General features: G+C 39.6%; 1 protein-coding gene across 5 annotated transcripts in view; it reads right to left on the bottom strand.

The window, feature by feature from the left end:
* Positions 1–20,252, bottom strand: part of FAM168A (family with sequence similarity 168 member A) — a 240,514-nt gene that overhangs the window by 61,724 nt on the left and 158,538 nt on the right. For all 5 annotated transcript variants that reach the window (XM_032358344.1, XM_032358343.1, XM_032358342.1 and 2 more), the window contains one exon: positions 5,946–6,033. In XM_032358344.1, the coding sequence (XP_032214235.1) occupies positions 5,946–6,015 (70 nt within the window). In that variant the 5' untranslated portion in view covers positions 6,016–6,033. The remainder of the gene's footprint in view (positions 1–5,945; positions 6,034–20,252) is intronic.

Here is a 20,252-nt window from a genome sequence, read left to right as displayed (position 1 = left end):
CATTACTATTACTAACAATTAACAAAAATTTGCTTTAATGCATGATATTTGGCATCTGTTTACAAATTATCTTACTTGGGTCTTCTATTTCCAGCACTATGGAGGAGAAGATAACCTGAAAATTTGCGTACTACATAACACCTGGAAAAGCTGGATAAAGCATAAAACATTTCATGTTATATAACAAACATAGGCAGAGTTGAGATTTTTTAAAGAAGATTCTATTTATTTATTTGACAGAGAGAAAGAGCACAAACAGGGGGAGAAACAGGGAGAGGGAGAAGTATGGGATCCTAACCTGAGCCAAAGGCAAATGCTTAACTGACTGAACCAGCCAGGCACCCCACAGAGTTGAGATTTTTTTAAGAAAGAAAAAGCAATCCCAGGGGTGAAAAATTGAAGAGAAAATTAAAAATTAGGAACTCTAACAGCCAATGTTGAACTGCTGTGGGAAGGTTTTTGCTCTGGGCAATTAAAGGGCTTGATTTTTATAGCCACTGGGAGTGGGAGATGAGGCTTTAGGCCCTGGAGAGGCCATGAGTTGGAACTCAAATTCCCCTCCATAAAGCTTGGACCTTAGAAGAGTTACATTGTCGTTCCAAAAAAAAAAAAAAAAAAGGACTCAAAAGTACAGAGAGACAACAGGAAGCTTAGATTAAAAAAGAAAGTTTCTGTAAGAATTTGGAGCTTTGGCTTGTGTGAAGTCAATTTATTCTACTTGTGTGGAGTTAATTTTCCTATGTGGTCCTAGAATCTGTAGCAGAGAAATTAAAATATAGTTTCAGACTTAGTAGAAACAAGTCTTCCCTCTTTCCCTTAGGAAGAATACTAATTATCTCATTTAATTCGCACAACTATCCTATGGAATAAGTAATATTATCCCAATTTATAACAGACATTTAAATATAGAGAGGTTAAGCAGCTTGCCCAAAGTCACCTAGCTATTATCTAACAGAGCTGGGATTTGAATCTGGTTGTTATTCATTCAATCAAAATACACTTACCAAGTTCTACCATGTGCCAAGTAGAAACAAGGTCCATTTCCTTTCCAATATATCACATTGCCTAATCTTTTTTCAGCAAATCAATAGATAAATGCAACTGTTCTCTTCTTTCTCAATTTTAGCAATTAAGTGAGAATGAAGGCAGCCAAGATCACAGGAAACCCACAGGATTCCCCTGGGCTCCGTCTGCCAGAGTAGCTCAGTCCTCTCTGCCAAAGGAACTTAGGTTGCTGAGACACTAAACAGGGAAGAAAAAGAGCAACTACTGTTCAATGAGTCCTATTTATTGGAATTAATTTTATTAGAATAAACATACAACAATTTGAGCTTATAGTAAATATTTTCAAACAGAAATTTCAAAATATTTACTATTATGGTTACATAGGATAATAAGGCTGTTGCGATAAACACAAACATATGAAATTGAAAGTTAGTGATAATAGCTATAGTTCTACCAGGCTCAACCTCCAACATATTTCTGAATGTTATTTAGGTTGCCTCGCATTGAGAAAATGCTGATTTACAAATATAAGAAGCTGCAACTACTGGTGTTTTACTTAAATTAACATGCATTCTTAGAAGCTTAAGTTAATACATTATTCACCTTATGTGTATAAAAATAGTTCTAAGGGATGCCTGGGTGGCTCAGTTGGTTAGGCACCTGCCTTCGGCTCGGGTCGTGATCCCAGGGTCCTGGGATTGAGTCCCACATCGGGCTCCTTGCTCAGCAGGGAGCCTGCTTCTCCCTCTGCCTCTGCCTGCCTCTCTGTCTGCCTGTGCTCGCTCGCGCTCTCTCCCTCTGTCTCTGAAAAATAAATAAAATCTTAAAAAAAAAAAAATAGTTCTAAGTATCTTCTTAACCTTTATAAAAATAGTTCTTTATAAAAATAGTGCTAAATATGTATATATTTTTTTAATTTTTATTTATTTGACAGAGAGAGAGATGACAAGCAGGCAGAGAGGCAGGCAGAGAGAGAGGAGGAAGCAGGCTCCTTGCTGAGCAGAGAGCCCGATGTGGGGCTCGATCCCAGGACCCTGAGATCATGACCCGAGCCGAAGGCAGCGGCTTAACCCACTGAGCCACCCAGGCGCCCCAATGCTAAATATTTTTTAAAAATCAAATCACATTCTTGAGGAATTTCTGAAGCACCACTTCAGTGTTCTTATATAACAAAGTATGGAACAATCAGAGAAAGAGTTCTTAGAGATCCCTCCAGTTTCAGTCTAGGAAGTTATACAGAATCCACAGTAAAGTACAAAGTTATAAGAAGGAATCAATACATTCCATTCACTGCTAATGGCTCTCTTCTGGGCCAAAACTCTCTACCTCCCCACCTCCATTCCTGCCATCACAATCATTATTCATCTACTGTTTGAGCATCATTTCCCACTTTTCTCCTTTTCTTTCTTTCTTAATAAAGATTTTATTTATTTATTTAAAGATTTATTTGAGAGAGAAAGCCAGCACATGCATGAGCAAGCCTGGGAGGAGGAGATGTGCAGAGGGAGTGAGAATCCAAGTAAGCTTTGTGCCTAGTGCAGAGGCCAATGTGGGGTTCCATCTCACAACCCCAAGATCATGATCTGAGCCAAAACCAAGAGTCTGGTAATAATATCCAAGATTTTTTTAAAGTAATATCCACACCCAGAATGGAGCTCACAGAGATCAAGAGTTGCATGCTCTTCTGACTGAGCCAGCCACGCGCTCCCCCTAACTTTTCCCCTTTTCTACTCTTTACTCCAGCTAACCTCAAGTATTGACAGTATCCTGACCATACCTTCCTACTTCCCCATGTGTTTATTCATACTGTTGCCTTCACCTTGGAATACTGTATTCTTTTTTTTTTTTTTTTTAAGATTTTATTTATTTATTTGACAGGACAGTAAGAGCGGGAACACAAACAGGGTGAGTGGGAGAGGGAGAAGCAGGCCTCCCACTGAGCAGGTAGCCCAATGCAGGACTTGATCCCAGGACCCTGGGATCATGATGCTTAAGGCAGATGCTTAAGGACTGAGCCACCCAGGCGCCCCAAGGAATACTGTATTTTTGAAGGTGCATGATATGCTAAGAACCATGCTAGACAATCTAAATACGTTTTCTCATTTACTTCGATTACCATATTTTACCCATATTTATTTATTTGTAAATAATACTTTAAAGCATTTACTTTGTGCCAGATATTACATGCTCAGTGCCTACACTATCTCATTTAATCCTGATAGCACCCCCAAATCAAAACAGTATGACTCTGACACAAAAGGACAGACATAGATTGATGGAACAGAAGAGTCCAGAAATACATCCACATTTATGTATTTATATGGTTAATTAAACTATGACAAAGGAGGCAAGAATATATAATGGGGAAAAGATAGTCTCTTTAGTAAATGACACTGGGTAAACTGGACAGCTTTTTACAAAAGAATAAACCTGGACCACCTTCTTCCACCATACACAAAAATAAACTCAAATGGATTAAAGTCCTAAGTGTGAGACTGAAATCATAAAACCCTGAAAAGAAAACACAGAGAGTAATCTCTTTGACAATAGCCATTGCAGGGTCTCTCCTAAGATACGCCTCCTAAGGCAAAGGAAACAAAAGCAAAAATAAACCATTGGGACTACATCAAAATAAAAAGTTTTTGCACAGTGAAGGAAACCATCAACAAAAGGAAAGGCAATCTACCAAATGGGAAAAGATATCTGCAAATGATACATCCAATAATATATATATCCAAAAAAATATATATATATATATGATATATATACATATATATCTCCAAAATATATAAAGAACTTAGACAACACCAAAAATCCAAATAATTCAATTAAAAATGGGCAGGGGATCTGTCTAAAATATATACAGAACTTACACAACACCCAAAAAATCAAATAATCCAATTAAAAATAGGCAGAAGATCTGAATAGACATTTTTTCCAAAGATATAAAAACAGCAAACACACACATGGAAAGATGCTCAACATCACTCAACATCAGGGAAATACAAATCAAAACGATAATGAATTATCACTTCCTGCTAAAGTAAGAAAAACAAGAAACAAGTGTGGGTAAGGATGTAGAGAAAAAGGATCCCTTGTGCACTGTTGATGAGAATGTAAATTGGTAGACACTGTGGAAAACAGTATGGAGATTCCTCAAAAAATTAAAAATAAAAATACCATATGATCCAGTAATTCCACTACTGTGTGTTTACCCAAAGAAAATGAAAACACCAATTTGACAAGATATATGCACCCCTATGTTTGCTGCAGCATTTTTTGCAATAGCCAAATTATAGAAGAAACCCAAATGTCCACTGGCAGATGAATGGATAAAAAAGATGGGTGTGTGTGAGTGTATAAATGGAATATTTCTTGTCATTAAAAGGAGTAAGACTGGGGTGCCTGGGTGGCTCAGTCATTAAGCAGATGCTTCGGCTCAGGTCATGATTGGGATCGAGCCCTGCCTCGGGCTCCCTGCTCGGCGAGAAGCCTGCTTCTCCCTTTCCCACTCCCCCTCTTTGTGTTCCCTCTCTTGCTGTGTGTCTCTCTGTCACATAAGTAAATAAACACTTTAAAAAAAAAAAGTAGGGTGCTTGGGTGGCTCAGTGGGTTAAGCCTCTGCCTTTGGCTCAGGTCATGATCTCAGGGTCCTGGGATCAAGCCCCACATCGGGCTCTCTGCTCAGCAGGGAGCCTGCCTCCCCATCTCTCTGCCTACTTGTGATCTCTCTGTGTCAAATAAATAAAAATATAAAATCTTAAAAAAAAAAAAAAGAATAAGATCTTATCACTTGCTACAACACGGATGGACACAGAGAATATTACAGTAAGTGAAATAAGTCAGACAGAGAAGGATAAATAGCGCATGCTTTCACTTTATATGGAATCTAAAAAAATAAAAGAAATGAATAAACAAAAAGCAGAAACAGACCTGTACATACAGAGACCAACTGATGATTGCCAGAGGGGAGTCTGGTGGGGGATGCAAAATAGGACAGGAGGAGTGGGAGACACAGGCTTCCAGATATAAAATGAATAAAAGGGACAGCAGAGGGATAGTCAGTGATATTATAATAGTGTTATATGGTAACAGATGGTAGGTACACTGTATGTCGCACAACATACAGACTTGTTGAATCAGTATGTTTTACACCTGAAACTAAAGTAATATTATATGTCAACTAGACTTCAATTTAAAAAAAACTTAGAATGAGAAAGAATGAAAGAAAGAGAGGGAGGGAGGAAGGAAGAATGGAAGGATAGAGAGAAGGAAGGGAGGAAGGGAGGGAAGATAATACTACTGGCTTCATTTTATAATGGGAGCACCAAGGCTCTGGAAGGTTAAAAAATTTTTCCCAGGACCAAGTAAGGGAGAGAATCCTTCCTGAAAGGATGGTGTCTAAGTTCAGAGCTGAGTTCTTAAAGAATAAGGTGAAGCTGAAGGGGAAAACGGCACTTCAGACAGAGGGACAACACACACAAAGAAAAGTAGGAAAGAGCTTGGTATACAGTTTAGGAAAAGGATCAGTCTTCAGAATCAGCAGACCTGGGTTCAAATATCTATTTTTGGTTTTGTTTCATGGTCTCTTACTATGACTATGGCTTTCTCAACTGTGAAGTGGTGATAAGAAGCTGTACCATGAAGGACTGCTTTAAGATTAAAATTAAACATACGTGAAAGTAATCACAGGGCCAGGCCTATTGTAGGTACTCAATACATAAATGTTACCTCCCTTCCTTTCCCCTAGTTGACAGTTCAATAATGCTTAGTTGTAACAACTGGACCCCAGACATATCTCTTCTATCTTCCATAAGTTGCCAAGCTTTATTAGAGCTTTTACAGGCTCTGGTAAAATACACCAAAAGTCATTCAGCAAGTTACCTGTAATGTCCTTAACCACCATTTTTCCAAACGAGAATAATTCTCACCCCACTCACCTGTGTAGGCCATGTTCTTAGGGTTGCCGTAAGGAGCCCCAGGCTGCACGGGGCTATACACTGGGTTCATTGCGGAAGACTGAGAAACCTTTAGAGAAACAAAGAAAATAGCACTGATTACTGACTGCTTATTTTCCCGGACATCAGCTTCCCCTCTATAATCTTCAGTTTATACTCACAGAGAACACATGGTACAGCAGAAAGAGGACTAAACAAAAAGCCGTTTATTTGTACTTGGCCCTATGCTATACACTTTGCTCATTATACAGATGAACATACGGAGAAGCAGAGAGGAGCTACAACTTGCCTAATGCCAACACAGGCCTTTTGCCTTTCAGTTCAGAATCAGACCCACTATCCCACAGATGACTTTGCTACTAGTATACTGTGTGGCATTGGCCAAGTCACTTCGCCTCACCGAAGTCCAATGTCCTGTTGTAAAACCAATTAGACTCTCTGAGGTACTTCCTAATTCTAAGGATGCTAGTCCAGGAGCTAGGAAAAGATGAACTTCTACTGCTCACCAGGGGAGCCCAAGAGCCAAACAATGAGCACACACACTATTAGGAAGAGAGGCAAGTGTCTTACCAATCCTTTGCACCTGCAGCGGACAAGATACCAGTTACCAGCAGATTTGGAAAAAACAGAAGTTTATCGCCAATGATCTTTTTAATGCAAACAAGGAAACACAGCCAAGATATCTTTCAAAATTTATCCAATGGAAAGAAATAAACTTGGATATTTGTGTGCAATAAGTATCACCTGCACAAGTGCTCTGTTAATTACCTTAATGAAGCACATTCTCCATTCTGATTAATGGAAAAATCTGTCATTAAACTCTATTAGCCAGCCAATTTGTCCCATCTTGTTTAGGGAACCATTTCTGATATATAGGACAACACATTTAAAAAACTTGTCTCTACAAATACATTATTTACACTTCATAAAAATCAAACAATTCCCTCCTAACTAGGCTCACATGATGGATGGGCAATTTTTTAGGTCATTAACTTCTCTTGTAGCACTTCAGGATAGGAAACAAGTCAAATGTCAAGATAGGCAGTGAACAGCTGGCTTGATGACAATTGCTCTGCAATTAATTATGTCTCACCAGGGTTCTGGAAGGAAAGGTAGAGTAAAAATAGATTCCCAAGGAGATGAAGGTAGGGTGGTCAAACAGGCAAAAAGGGAAATGTCGCCAATTTCAAAGGCTAGAACTTCCTGAAATGTACCCAATGGGCAGCCCCCACAAATCACCCCAAGGCAACCAACTAAACTACCACCAGTTGACAAACTGAAACCAGAAAAAGTGGAGGATGAAAGTTACAGGAGATAATATATTTCAGCACATCTTAAGGAGAAAATACCCTGGCAGCCACAGTCATCCAAGAATACAGCCAAGTAACACACACTCTCTAAATATAAGCACTCTCCGAAAGGTACTGAGAGAATTAAGAGATGTCAGAATGTCAAAAATACATTGCACACTGTTGGGTGGCATGCAGGAGTAAATGATGACCGTGGTAATGTGACAACAACAACAACAACACAGAAGACTACTTGTATGCTTTTGGTGGCTGGGATCTTTCTTCTGCCCAGCTAGTTCTCTGCTAAATAAGCTGGGGTAAGCAAGGCTATTGAAGTGCTAAGCAGTACAACTAGCTCTATAAACATCTGGTCACTCTCCTACTGAGAAAGTACCTTGTGCTGCTGATTGGGCAAGGTATGAAATTGCTTTTTATAACCAAAGAAATGCATCAGCTTTGGAACGGGTCTCCTGCTGCTCCAAAATGAGGGCCAAAGCCTCAAAAGGAGATCATGCCTGGGCAGCACTCCACAACAGCATCGATTCCAAGCCCAACTCATGACTGACAGAAGTGAGATCTGCCAGGGGTTCAAAACTTAGATTAACAATGTGACAGCCCCGTCTGGGAAGCTGCTCACAGGAAGAAAGGGTTCCTGGCTTCAAGGGAAGGTCAACCTTTCAGAAGAGAATCCACACACTGTTAACAGTTTCAGGGACAGACTAAAAATGAGTAAGAAGATCACAAACTCTATGATCAGGCAGATTTAGGTTCAAATCCTGGATCAAATGTGGGACCACAGGCAAGTCCACTGACCTTTCTGAGCTTCAGTTTCCTCTAGCTTCAAAATGGAAAAGAATATTACAGTAGAGTTGTTGTAAGATTTTTTTTTCTTTTTTAAAAACAGATTTATTGACGTATAATTTACATATAGTGAAACTTATCCCTTTCCGATATACAATTCTGTGAGCTCTGAAAAATGTATAGTTATATAAGAACTCCCCTACGAGTAAGATATAAAGCATTTTCACCACCCCCAAAAATTCTCTCATCTTTGTAGTCAATACCCTCCCACTGATTCCCAGCCTGTTTTCTGTTTTCTGTTGTTCTATAAATACACACCTATATCAACTTTCACGTTACAGATGAAAAAAGTGAGGCTGAGAAAAGGCAAATGAAGAGTCCAAGGTCACAAAGCAAGTAAAGGCAGGGTCAAGACTAGTATCCCAAATGTATCAAAGACCTAAATGAAAGAGCTGAAAATATAAAACTCATACAGGAAAGAAGAGAATACAGGCATAAACCTTTGTAACTGTAAGGGCCTATTCAGCCAGAGCAGCCCCACCCTGGTTGAACTGCCATTTTGTTGTAAAACTTAAATTTACACCACCACCCCCCACCCCCCACCCCCCCGCAAGGGGAACTTATTTAAAAGCAAGTCTGGGAAACCAGTCCCAGGTAACAAAGTCCAAGTACAAGGGTAGGTCAGGCCAGGTAGAGGTATTCAATCAGTGGGGGCGCATACTGTCTCCTAGCTACCAAGGAGTATGGGCCCCCGCCCTTTGGGAGCCTTTTGGTGCCAATCCTAACCAAGGTGTGATAGGTGAAATCAAATGTCTACTAGGGTAAACTGTAATTCAGTTGGTCACCTAGCATCACTGTGGAGTTTCCTGTGTGTGTTACAATCTCACTGACCAGGCCAATGTGTGTGGCCAGGCCCAACCACATGGCCTTTGCTCTATAAAACTTAGTCTGGAAAGCAGGGAGGGGTCATCCTCTCTATAGGGACGGCCCCCACTGGTCTGTTTGACAGTCGGTCTGATTCCTGATGCTTGGCGTGAAATAAAGCTTTGCTTGACCTTCGATTTGTATCAGTCTCACTCCTTTAATCACGGACCCATTATTGGGGTACCCAATTTTCGGGGGACCCAAGAGTAACCTTGGATTTGGCAATGGCTTCTTAAACATGATACCAATAGCACAAACAACCAAAGGAAAAAAAATAGATACATTGGATTCATCAAAACTAAAAACTCTGCTTTTAAGGACATCATTAAGAAAGTGAAAGACAGCCCACAGAATGAGAAAAATTTGCAAATCATTAACTGCTGACCCTGTAACAATGCAGGGGTTCTGTCCCAACTCCTCTGCAGTCCAAAATTTCATATAACTTTTGACTCCCCAAAAACCTAACTACCAATAACCTTCTGTTGACTGTACCTCACTGTAACAAACATTCAATTAACACATATTTTATATATGTATTACATATTGTATTCTTATGACAAAGCAAGCTAGAAAAAGAAAATGTTATTAATAAAATCAGGCAAAGAAAATACATTTACAGCACTGTACTGTAAAAAATTCGTGTGTAAGTGGACACACACAGTTCAAACCTGCGCTGTTCAAGGGTCAAATGTATAGGATAGGGGATTCGTATTTAAAGTACATAAAGAATTCTTTTTTTTTTTTTAAAGATTTTATTTGACAGACAGAGATCACAAGTAGGCAGAGAGGCAGGCAGAGAGAGAGAGAGGAGGAAGCAGGCTCCCTGCAGAGCAGAGAGCCCAATATGGGGCTTGATCCCAGGACCCTGGGCCAGGTGCCCCAAAATAAAGAATTCTTAACTCAATAATAAAAAGGCCACTAATCCAATTTAAAAATGGGCAAAGGATCTGAACACACATTTCTTCAAAAAAGTTATATAGGGGAGACTGAATGGCTCAGTGGGTTAAGCCTCTGCCTTCGGCTCCGGTCTTGATCCTGGAGTCCTGGGATCGAGCCCCACATGGGGCTCTCTGCTCAGCACAGAGCCTTGCTTCCCCCTCTCTCTGCCTGCCTCTTGCCTACTTGTGTTCTCTCTCTCTGTCAAATAAATAAATAAGATCTTCAAAAAAAAAAAAAAAAGTTATATAAGTGGCCAATAAGCATATGAAAAGATGCAAATCAAAACCAAATCAGATACTTCACATACACTAGATGGCTACAATCAAAAAGATAACAAGTAGTGTTGGCAAGAATGTGGAGAATGAACCCTCATATAATGCTGGTGGGAATGTAAAATGATACACCCCTTTAGAAAAAATCTGACAGTTCCTCAAATTGTTAAACATAGAGTTACCATAACATCCAACAATTCCACTCCTAGGCATATACTAGAGAGAAATGAAAATGTTATGTCCACATGAATGTTTATAGCAGCATTATTCATAATAGTCAAAAGAGGGAAACAAATGTTCAACTGGTGAATGGATAAACGGAGTACGGTACACTGATACAACAAAATATTTGGCAATAAAAAGAAAGGTGTGATATATGATATACAATATGAATGAACCTTGAAAACATATTAAGTGAAAAAAGTCAGTCACAAAAGACTGCATATTATGTAATTCCATTTATATGAAATTTCCAGAACAGGCAAACCAATAGAGATAAAAGATCAATTAGCAGTTGCCTAGATTAGTTCATGATACATAAAACCTAGTAACTTCCAAATCCACATCTTTCTCACAATCATTATTATAACACTCGACCACACATCCATACCCACACACCCTAGTTCCTGAACATTTCTCCAAATCCACTATACTCAAAACTAAACTCGCCATATTTTCCCAGACCCATTCTTCCATCCTGTATTGCCTGTCTCAGAGTTACTGACAATCCATCCACCTAGCACCTAAGAGAAAAACATATATGTGTGTGTGTGTGTGTGTGTTTAGGATTTCATATTTTAGGATTATATATATATTTAATTATATACAATTAAATATATTTATATATTTAGTATTTATATATTTATATATAATATTAATATATTGATATATAATATAATATATAATATTTTCTATATAATTATTTTAATATATATTTTATATATTTATATATAAATATATATATATTTTAGTATATATATAAAATCCTAAATTCCTCCCACTCTTTCACACCTGATCAATCAGCTGTGATTGATTGAGCTGTGATCAATCAGCAACTCCCTTTCTCATTGCTATTGTCTCTGTTTTAAGTTTTAAAATCTCTTGTCTAAACTACTACAACAGTCCCAAGAGGTCTCTTTTTCCAAAATTTCATCCAGTCTACCATCCTGATATTCTTTATTAAAGCACAGGTTGTATGGGTTACCCTCTTCAAAAGCTTTGGGAATAAAATCCAAACTCCTTCACATGGTATACAATATTCTCTATGCTCTCTCTGGGATGGGGCTCGGGAATCTATGTTCCCAAGGAGATTCTGAAGCCCAAACAGTCTGAAGACATTGCCTACGACTCTCCTTCCCCAATACGATTTGTCCCACATAAGCCTGATAGAGGAACAGCAGTGAACAAGAAAAATATCCCTACCTGCATTTGAGTTGTGGGTGAAGGAGACAAAATTTTCTAAAAAGTAAAATATAGTATATCAGATACTGGTAAATGCAATAGAGAAATCCACTGAGGGCGGTGGACAGAATGCGCTAAGGGGAGAGAGTGCAATTTTTAAAATAGCTAGGGAAAATGTCATTCAGTGACATCTAAGCAATGAATAAGTTGAAGAAGCAAACCATACAACTGAGAGGAAACTGTCCAAGTAGAGGAAACAGCAAATGCAAATGCCCTGAAGTGGAGCCATGTATGAGAAACAGCATGGAGGCCAGTTTAGCTGGAAAGCAGTGAAACAGAGAAAAGAGTAGACAGTGAGACCAGAAAGGTAATGAGGGTCTAGTCATGCCAAGCTTTGCAGGCCAGTATAAGGACTTTGTTTTTTATCGGAAATGAGATAAAAGCCACTAGAGTATTTTGAGCAAAAAAGGGACATGATTTGACTTCATTTTAAGATTACTTTGACTGTTGAGCTGAGATGGCAGGAAGGCAAGAGTTTGAGAAGAAGGGAGATCAGTTAGGATGCTGTTTGAAATAATCCAGATGAAAGATAATGGTGGCTTCAAATAGGGTGGCAGCAGTGGTGTAGTGGGGTGGGAAGGAGTCCTATTTTGGATATATTCTGAAGATTTAGGCTGACAAAAATTACTAATGGATTGAATATGAGTATAAAAAGAAGGACATTAAAAATGACTCCAAAGCTAACTTGAGAAACTAGAATAATAAAAATGCTACTAGGGGCACCTGGGTGGCTCAGTGGGTTAAAGCCTCTGCCTTCAGCTCAGGTCATGATCCCCGGGTCCTGGGGTCGAGCCCCGCATCGGGCTCTCTGCTCAGCGGGGAGCTTGCTTCCTCCTCTCTCTCTCTGCCACCTTCTCTGCCTCCTTGTAATCTCTGTCTGTCAAATAAATAAAATCTTTAAAAAAATAAAAATAAAAATAAAAATGCTACTTACTGGGATAAGAACTATGAAAGGAGCATGTTTGGAGTAAAAAACAGAAATTTGAATTTGGACTTAAATTTGAGATACCTAAGAATTCTCTTTACAATGGTTGATACACACTGAGCATTCTATAGGGGTTAACCATTACCACTATTATAAATATTACCTCTATTACAGCTACTATTTATTGAACATCCACCATGGGACAGGTACTACGGTAGGGACCTACCTTATCAAATCCCTATAAGTCTTAAAAGGTCACAGTGATCTTGCAAAACAGGTATTATTTTCACTGTATTTATAGTTAAATAAACAAGTCCAGAGAAATAAAGTGAACTACCCAAAGTCTCATTTCTAAGAATTGAAAAAGTCAGTTTCATAGCCAGGTCTGTCTAATCCCAATGTCCAAGCTATTTCCACTGAGATAGTTGAATTTCCCAGTTTCCCAAACCCAGCACTAGATTTTCCTCTGGAATGGCAGGCTCTGAACCCTTTCCTTTAACTCAGAGTCCCTTGTGCTATGCTTGAACCCTGATAGATCCCACCATGGAGGCAGTTAATATCTATCAGCTGAGTCCCTGCTGGGCACACATGGTCAGTTACAAGAGAATAAAAGTACTATCTGCCTGACTTCTACAATCTCAGCTGCCATATACTACCCATCCAATGTAATTTCACTTCTTAAATAAGAAAAGTGCCCTCTGTGCACATCGTGCCTAGCTATCTCTCCTGAGCCAAGTATGGAGTTGCTTCCTGGGGCTGAACCACAGCAAACCTACAATTATTGTGCCAGCAACCACCCAAAGTCTTTGTAAAACTCTACAATGCCTTATATGACCTGACCTCACATGCCCACATCTCTGACTGCAACTCCTACCACTATCCCTTAGCTTTCTCCACTTGAATCGCAACGACCTCCTTGTTTCCTGAACATACCATGCAAGCTTACATCTCAGGATCTTTGCATTTTCTCTTCTCTACACCCAGAATACCCTTCCCTCAGATATCCAAATGGCATACTCCCTCACTTCATTCAAGTCTCTGCTCAAATCTCACCTTATTTGAAATGAATTCCTTATTAACTTAACCACCCTACCTAAAACAGTTCTGTTATTCCATGTCCCCTCATCCTACTTTACCTTTCTTACTGATACCTAACACTACCTGATATATTTTCTGGCTTATTTATTTATTCTCTTCCCCATCTGTTCCACGAGAACAAGGATTCCCTTTGTCTTGTATCCACAGTACCCAGAACATTACTTCACACATAATGGACACTGAATACATAGTAGTTGAATGCATGATGAACCATCCTTCATGCTTCTCCAAAAAAACAACTTCAAAAAAAGCTTCAAAGTGTTTGGCACTTCTTAGCATATCCCAGTGAACTACCTGGCTTCACATTTCTCCAGTATTTAAATCTGATGTCCACAGAAGCCTCCACTGATAGCTCACCTTTCTAACTGCAGAACCAGAAGTGGTAAGCCAGGCAGTGGAACAACATGTGAAAGAGAAAACAGACAGAGGTCCCAAAAACTCTCATCCTGGTGGAACTAGCTTTCATTCCCAGACTGTTCTGTAAGTGGCCTGCTGCTGCCCACCAAAAACACATGAACTATTTCTTTCAAACCAAAAGCAAAACCCATGAGCATAAAATGACCAGGGGAAAAAAGCCCATGTATTCAGGATGAGTTCTTTGAAATAGTATATGCACAACAGGTTGCACTGTTAGGAATTGTGCTGTGGCTTGCGAACTACTTTAAATTTTTCAAAGAATCTTACAAAGCATTTATACCTTACAAAATTTTTAACCACTATTTCACTTGTTCCTTTGAGGTAAGCAATGCAAGGATTATTAATTTCATTTGACAGATAGAGAAATGAAAGCTCATCGCTTCTCAGCCTTTTGGCTAAGATCAAGAAATGAAAGCTCAAAGGTTTAATTCACATTGGATGGATACTACAAAAAAGAGAAAGATGGTGTCTGCCCAAAGGAGATTAGAGTCTATCTGGGGAATTCCTAAAGCTCTGGAATGCTTAAACTGCTTAGCAAACCCTCTCCCCAAAAAGCAACAATAAAACTGTACAAAATGGCCAAAACCAACCAATTTGCGCCTCTGAAAATTAACCAAAGGCATACATCAAATTGAGAAATGTCTGAGAAAAATTACTGAACCAGGGCGCCTAGGTGGTTCAGCTGGTTAAACATGTGACTCATGATCTCAGCTCAGGTCTTGATCTCACGGTGATGAGTTCAAGGCCCACAATGGGCTCCACACTGGGCATGGAGTTTACTTTAAAAAATAAAGAAAAGAAAAGAAAAAGAAAAATTACCAAACCATACTAAGAACAGGGAGAATCTGTAGCATTTTATCCTAGGGCTGCCCCTATGTCCCAACCCCTAGCTCCCTGGGAGTAATTCCATCAGAGCAGGTCCAGTCAGGCCAAGAGGACGACTGGCACCAGAATGGGCTGATTTAATCTGAAGCTGAGCATAGAAATCAGGTCTGGAGATCGCCCAGCATCACTGTCAAAAACAATAGAGGGACAATCTGGGGAACAATAGTAAACAATCCAGGAAAGCTACCACTGTAGCTAGACTAAGGTCAGAATACTAGTCAGAGCAGGTTAACAGAGCAGACGAATGACAAATTTACAAGGGAATACAAGGTAAGAAAAAGCCATAGTGAGTCTTGATAAGACCGACTACGGGATCCCTCGTGGTAAGACTTCACTATTGCTAAAGAGAAACTGGAGGGGGTCCTAGCTATCTACTGACTCTATGTGAATGTAAGGCCTTGAACACACTGAAAGTAAAAGTTGGAGCAGAACTGTAAATTGACTGAAGCCTGATTGCATTCTCCAAATGATAAACAGATGAATTAGCAAAGGGTAGATTCCCTGGCCCAGGGTTTAAGCCAATCGTTGACCACTAATCTATGCTGACCCAGGGGTGACTTTTAAGAAGCCAGCTTTAAATATTAAAACAATATTTTAGGGGCGCCTGGGTGGCTCAGTGGGTTAAGCTGCTGCCTTCGGCTCGGGTCATGATCTCAGGGTCCTGGGATCGAGTCCCGCATCGGGCTCTCTGCTTGGAGGAGAGCTTGCTTCCCTCTCTCTCTCTCTGCCTGCCTCTCCATCTACTTGTGATTTCTCTCTGTCAAATAAATAAATAAAATCTTAAAAAATATATATATTTTAAAAATATGACCAGAAAAAGCTACTTTCATGTTTAAATCATTAAGTATTCATGGTTTTTAAAAAAAAAAAAAAAGACATCAGTAGTCACACACTGCAAAAAGACAGACACTATAGAATAGTATAAATAAACAAAATCACCCAGCAACAATATCCAACCTGCATGACAGAAGAATCTGAATTAAGAGTTGCCACAATATATTATCTAAAACATGTAGTTTTGATTGGTGCTAGCAAGATGGCAGAGAAGCAGGAGACCTAAATTTCATCTGGTCCCAGGAATTCAGCTAAATAGTTATCAAACCATTCTGAACACCTACGAACTCAATAGGAGATTGAAGAAAAGAATAGCAACAACTCTAGGAACAGAAAACCCGACCAGTCTGTGGAAGGTAGGATGTGTGGAGAAGTGAATCCTAGGGGATATTTGGGAAGCTAGATCACAGTGGGGAGGGAGCCACCATCAGCCAGCTACAAGCAAGTGATAAAGCAGCAGAGCACAAAATCAGAACTTTTAGAAGTCCGCTCAGCTAAGGGATGTCACTCCAGTGGATAAGCAGCGGTAGGGGTGGACAGTGGGAACCCTCTCTGGGACAGTATGGTCCTAAGACCTTTGGGGTCACAGAAAGACTGAGGGTCCCTGAGCGTGACAGAGCTCCCAGGTATCAGAGCAGGGAAGCCAGCTGCGAAGAGTGAGCCAAGGAGTGGGATCTCAGCTTGGGGTTGCCATAAACCATGATCTGGGCCACTGCTTTTCGAGCAGCAGACCCAGGGAGACTCCCCTTCTTCCCCCGGAGGAGCAGCATGGGAGCGCACCACAGGAATCTGCTGGGTTTGGAGACTCCAAACAGGGCTGTGTGCCAGAGATAGAAACACTCAGTCAGGGGCACCTGGGTGGCTCAGCGGATTAAGCCTCTGCCTTCAGCTCAGGTCATGATCTCAGGGTCCTGGGATCGAGCCCTGCATCGGGCTCTCTGCTCAGCAGGGAGCCTGCTCCTCCCCCCCCAATGCCCCGCCTGCCTCTCTGCCTACTTGTGATCTCTGTCAAATAAATAAATAAAATCTTTAAAAAAAAAAAAAAAGAAAAGAAAAGAAAAAAGAAACAGTCACAGGCTGGTTGAGCACAGAGTGTGGATGGAGACCAGGGAGACGGGAGTGATTGACGGCTTTTCTCTGAAGGTGAACTGAGTAGTGGGGCCCCCAGCTCTCAGCATCTCCGGGCTAGAGACTGGGAGGCCACCATTTTCATTCTAGTCCTCCAAAGCTGTAAAGAAAGCTTTCAGGCAAAGAAAGCTACCAAGAGCAAACCTGAGCAGATTACTTAGCCTGGCCCCTGACAAGAGTGGTTCAATTCTGCCTGGACAAAGATATTTGAGAATCACTGCAACAAGCCCTTGCCCCAGAAGATCAACAAAAACATCCAGCCAAGACAAAGTTTACTGATCAATGAGAACTACAAAACTCCAGCACTAGGGGAATACAGCACATAGAATTCATGGTTTTTTCCCTATGATTCTTTAGTCTTTCAAGTTAATTTTTACTTTTTTCTTCTACTTCGCTATTTTTTAAATTTTTCTCCATTCCTTTCCCAATCAACTTATCAATTCCTTTTTAAACATTTTTAATTTTCATTTTTACAGCCATATTCTATCCCTTTATTGTATTTAACCTTATTTTTGGTATATAGATATGTTTTTCTTCCTTTAAAATTTTGGGATGCAGTTTCTTCTAAAACACCAAAATATATTCTAAATCTAGCATATGGCTTTGTTCTATTCACCAGTCTAATCAGGTTCTCTCTCTTTTTAAAATTTTTCTTCTTCCTTTTTTCAACCAACTTCTTATTTTATCAATTAATTTTAAAAAATCTTTCTTAATGTTCATTTTTACAGTCATATTGCATCCCTTCATTGTATTCACCCTTATTTGTGTGTGTGTGTGTGTGTATGTGTGTTTCTCTTTTTTAAAATTTTAGGAGGCAGTTTCTTCTAACAGACCAAAATACACCCAGAATCTAGTGAGTGGTTCTGTTCTATTCACCAGCCTGATCATATTCTTTTTTGTTTCTTTGTTCCTTTCTTTTCCCCCTGGTATCAGGTCTCTTCTGAATTCTTTAGTGTACATTTTTCTGGGGTTGTTATTAACCTTTTAGCATTTTGTTCTCTCATTCATCTGTTCTCTGGACAAAATGACAAAACAGAAAAACTCACCTCAAAAACACAGAACAAGAAGCATTACCAACTGCCAGGGACCTAATTAATGTGGAATTACTAAGATGTCAGAACTAGAATTCAGATTGATGATTATAAAGATACTAGCTGGGCTTGGAAAAAAACATAAAAGATATTTTCTGGAAAATCCCTTTCTGAAGAAATAAAATTTAAGTTGAAATTAAAAAGGCTATTAATAAGGTGCAATAAAAAATGGAGACTCTAACTGCTAGGATAAATGAGGCACAAGAAAGAATTAGTGATATAGAAGACCAAATGATGGAGAATAAAGAAGCTGAAGAAGCTGATGGGGTGCCTGAGTGGCTCAGTGGGTTAAGCCTCTGCCTTCAGCTCAGGTTATGATCTCAGGGTCCTGGGATCAAACCCCACATCAGGCTCTCCACTCAGCAGGGAGACTGCTCCCCTGCTCCCCCTACCTACCCCTCGCCTACCTCTCAACCTACTTGTGATCTCTCTCTCTGTGTCAAATAAATAAATAAAATCTTAAGAAAAAAAGAGAATAAAGAAGCTGAGAAAAAGAGAGATAAACTACTGGATCGTGAAAGGAGAATTTGAGAAATCAGTGATACCATAAGACAAAACAATATTAGAATATCTGGGATCCCAGAAGAAGAAGAAGGAAGAAAGAGTGGGGGAGAAGGTATACTGCAACAAATTAAAGTGGAAAACTTCCCTAATTTGGAGAAGGGAATGGTCATCAGAATCCAGGAGGCACAGAGAACCCCCTCAAAATCAATAAAAATAGGTTAACACCCCAACATCTAACAGTAAAACTTACAATTCCCAGAGACAAACAGAAAATCCTGAAAGCAGCTCAGGGCAAGAAGTCTGTAGCTTACAACGGTAGAAACATTAGACTGGCAGCAGATGTATCCACAGAGACCTGGCAGGCCAGAATGGAGTGGCATGACATATTCAAGGCACTAAACAAGAAAAGTATGCAGCCAAGAATACTATATCCAGCTAAGCTGTCATTGAAAATATACAGAGAGATAAAAAGCTTCCAGGACAAACAAAAACTAAGAGAATTTGTGATCACCAAACCAGACCTATGAGAAATACTGAAAGGGGTCATCTAAGCAAAGAGAGAGCCTAAAAGTAACACAGACCACACAGGAACAGAGACAGTATACAGTAACAGTCACCTTACAGTAAATACAATGGCATTAAATTCATATCTTTCAATAGTTACCCTGAATGTAAATGGGCTAAATGCCCCAATCAAAAGACAAAGAGTATGAGATTGGATAAAAAAACAAGATCCATCAATATGCTGTCTGCAAGAGACTCATTTTAGACCCAAAGACACCTCAAGATTTTTTTTTTTTAAGATTATTTATTTATTTATTTATTTGACAGAGAGAGAAATCACAAGTAGGCAGAAGTAGGGAGAAGCCAGGCCAATAGAGAGGGAGAAGCAGGCTCCCTGCTGAGCAGAGAGCCTGATGTGGGCCTCAATCCCAGGACCCTGGGATCATGACCTGAGCCGAAGGCAGAGGCTTAACCCACTGAACCCCCCAGGTACCCCAAGACACCTCAAGATTTAAACAGAGGGTGTGGAAAATAATTTACCATGCTAATGGACATCAAAAGAAAACTGGAGTGGGGATCCTTATATCAGACAAATGAGATTTTAAGCCAAAGACTACAATACGAGATTAGGAAGGACACTATATCATACTGAAAGGGTCTGTCCAACAAGAAGATCTAACAACTGTAAATATTTATGTCCCTAACATGGGAGCACCCAATTATATAAGTCAATTAATAATAAAATCAAAGAAACACATTGAACTTTAACACTCCCCTCACTGAAATGGACAGATCATCTAAGCAAAAGATCAACAAGGAAATAAGGGATTTTTATGACACACTGGACCAGATGAACTTCACAGATATATTCAGAACACTCCATTCCAAAGCAACAGAATATGCATTCTTCTCTAGTACACACGAAACATTCTCCAGAATAGATCACATCCTGGGTCATAAATCAGGTCTCAACTGGTATCAAAAGACTGGGATCATTCCCTGCATATTTTCAGACCACGATGCTTTGAAACTCGTACACAATCACAAGAGGAAAGTTGGAAACAACTGAAATACATGGAGGCTAAAGAGCATCCTACCAGGGGCACCTAGGTGGCTTAGTTGTTGGAAGAATTTCTATCAAACATTAAAGAAGAATTAATACCTATTCTTCTGAAACCATTCCAAGAAATAGAAATAGAAGGAAAACTTCCAAACTC

The sequence above is a fragment of the Mustela erminea genome, chromosome 9, assembly GCF_009829155.1.
Source record: "Mustela erminea isolate mMusErm1 chromosome 9, mMusErm1.Pri, whole genome shotgun sequence".
Classification (NCBI taxonomy): domain Eukaryota; kingdom Metazoa; phylum Chordata; class Mammalia; order Carnivora; family Mustelidae; genus Mustela; species Mustela erminea.
This window is presented reverse-complemented; position numbering and strand designations above follow the sequence as displayed.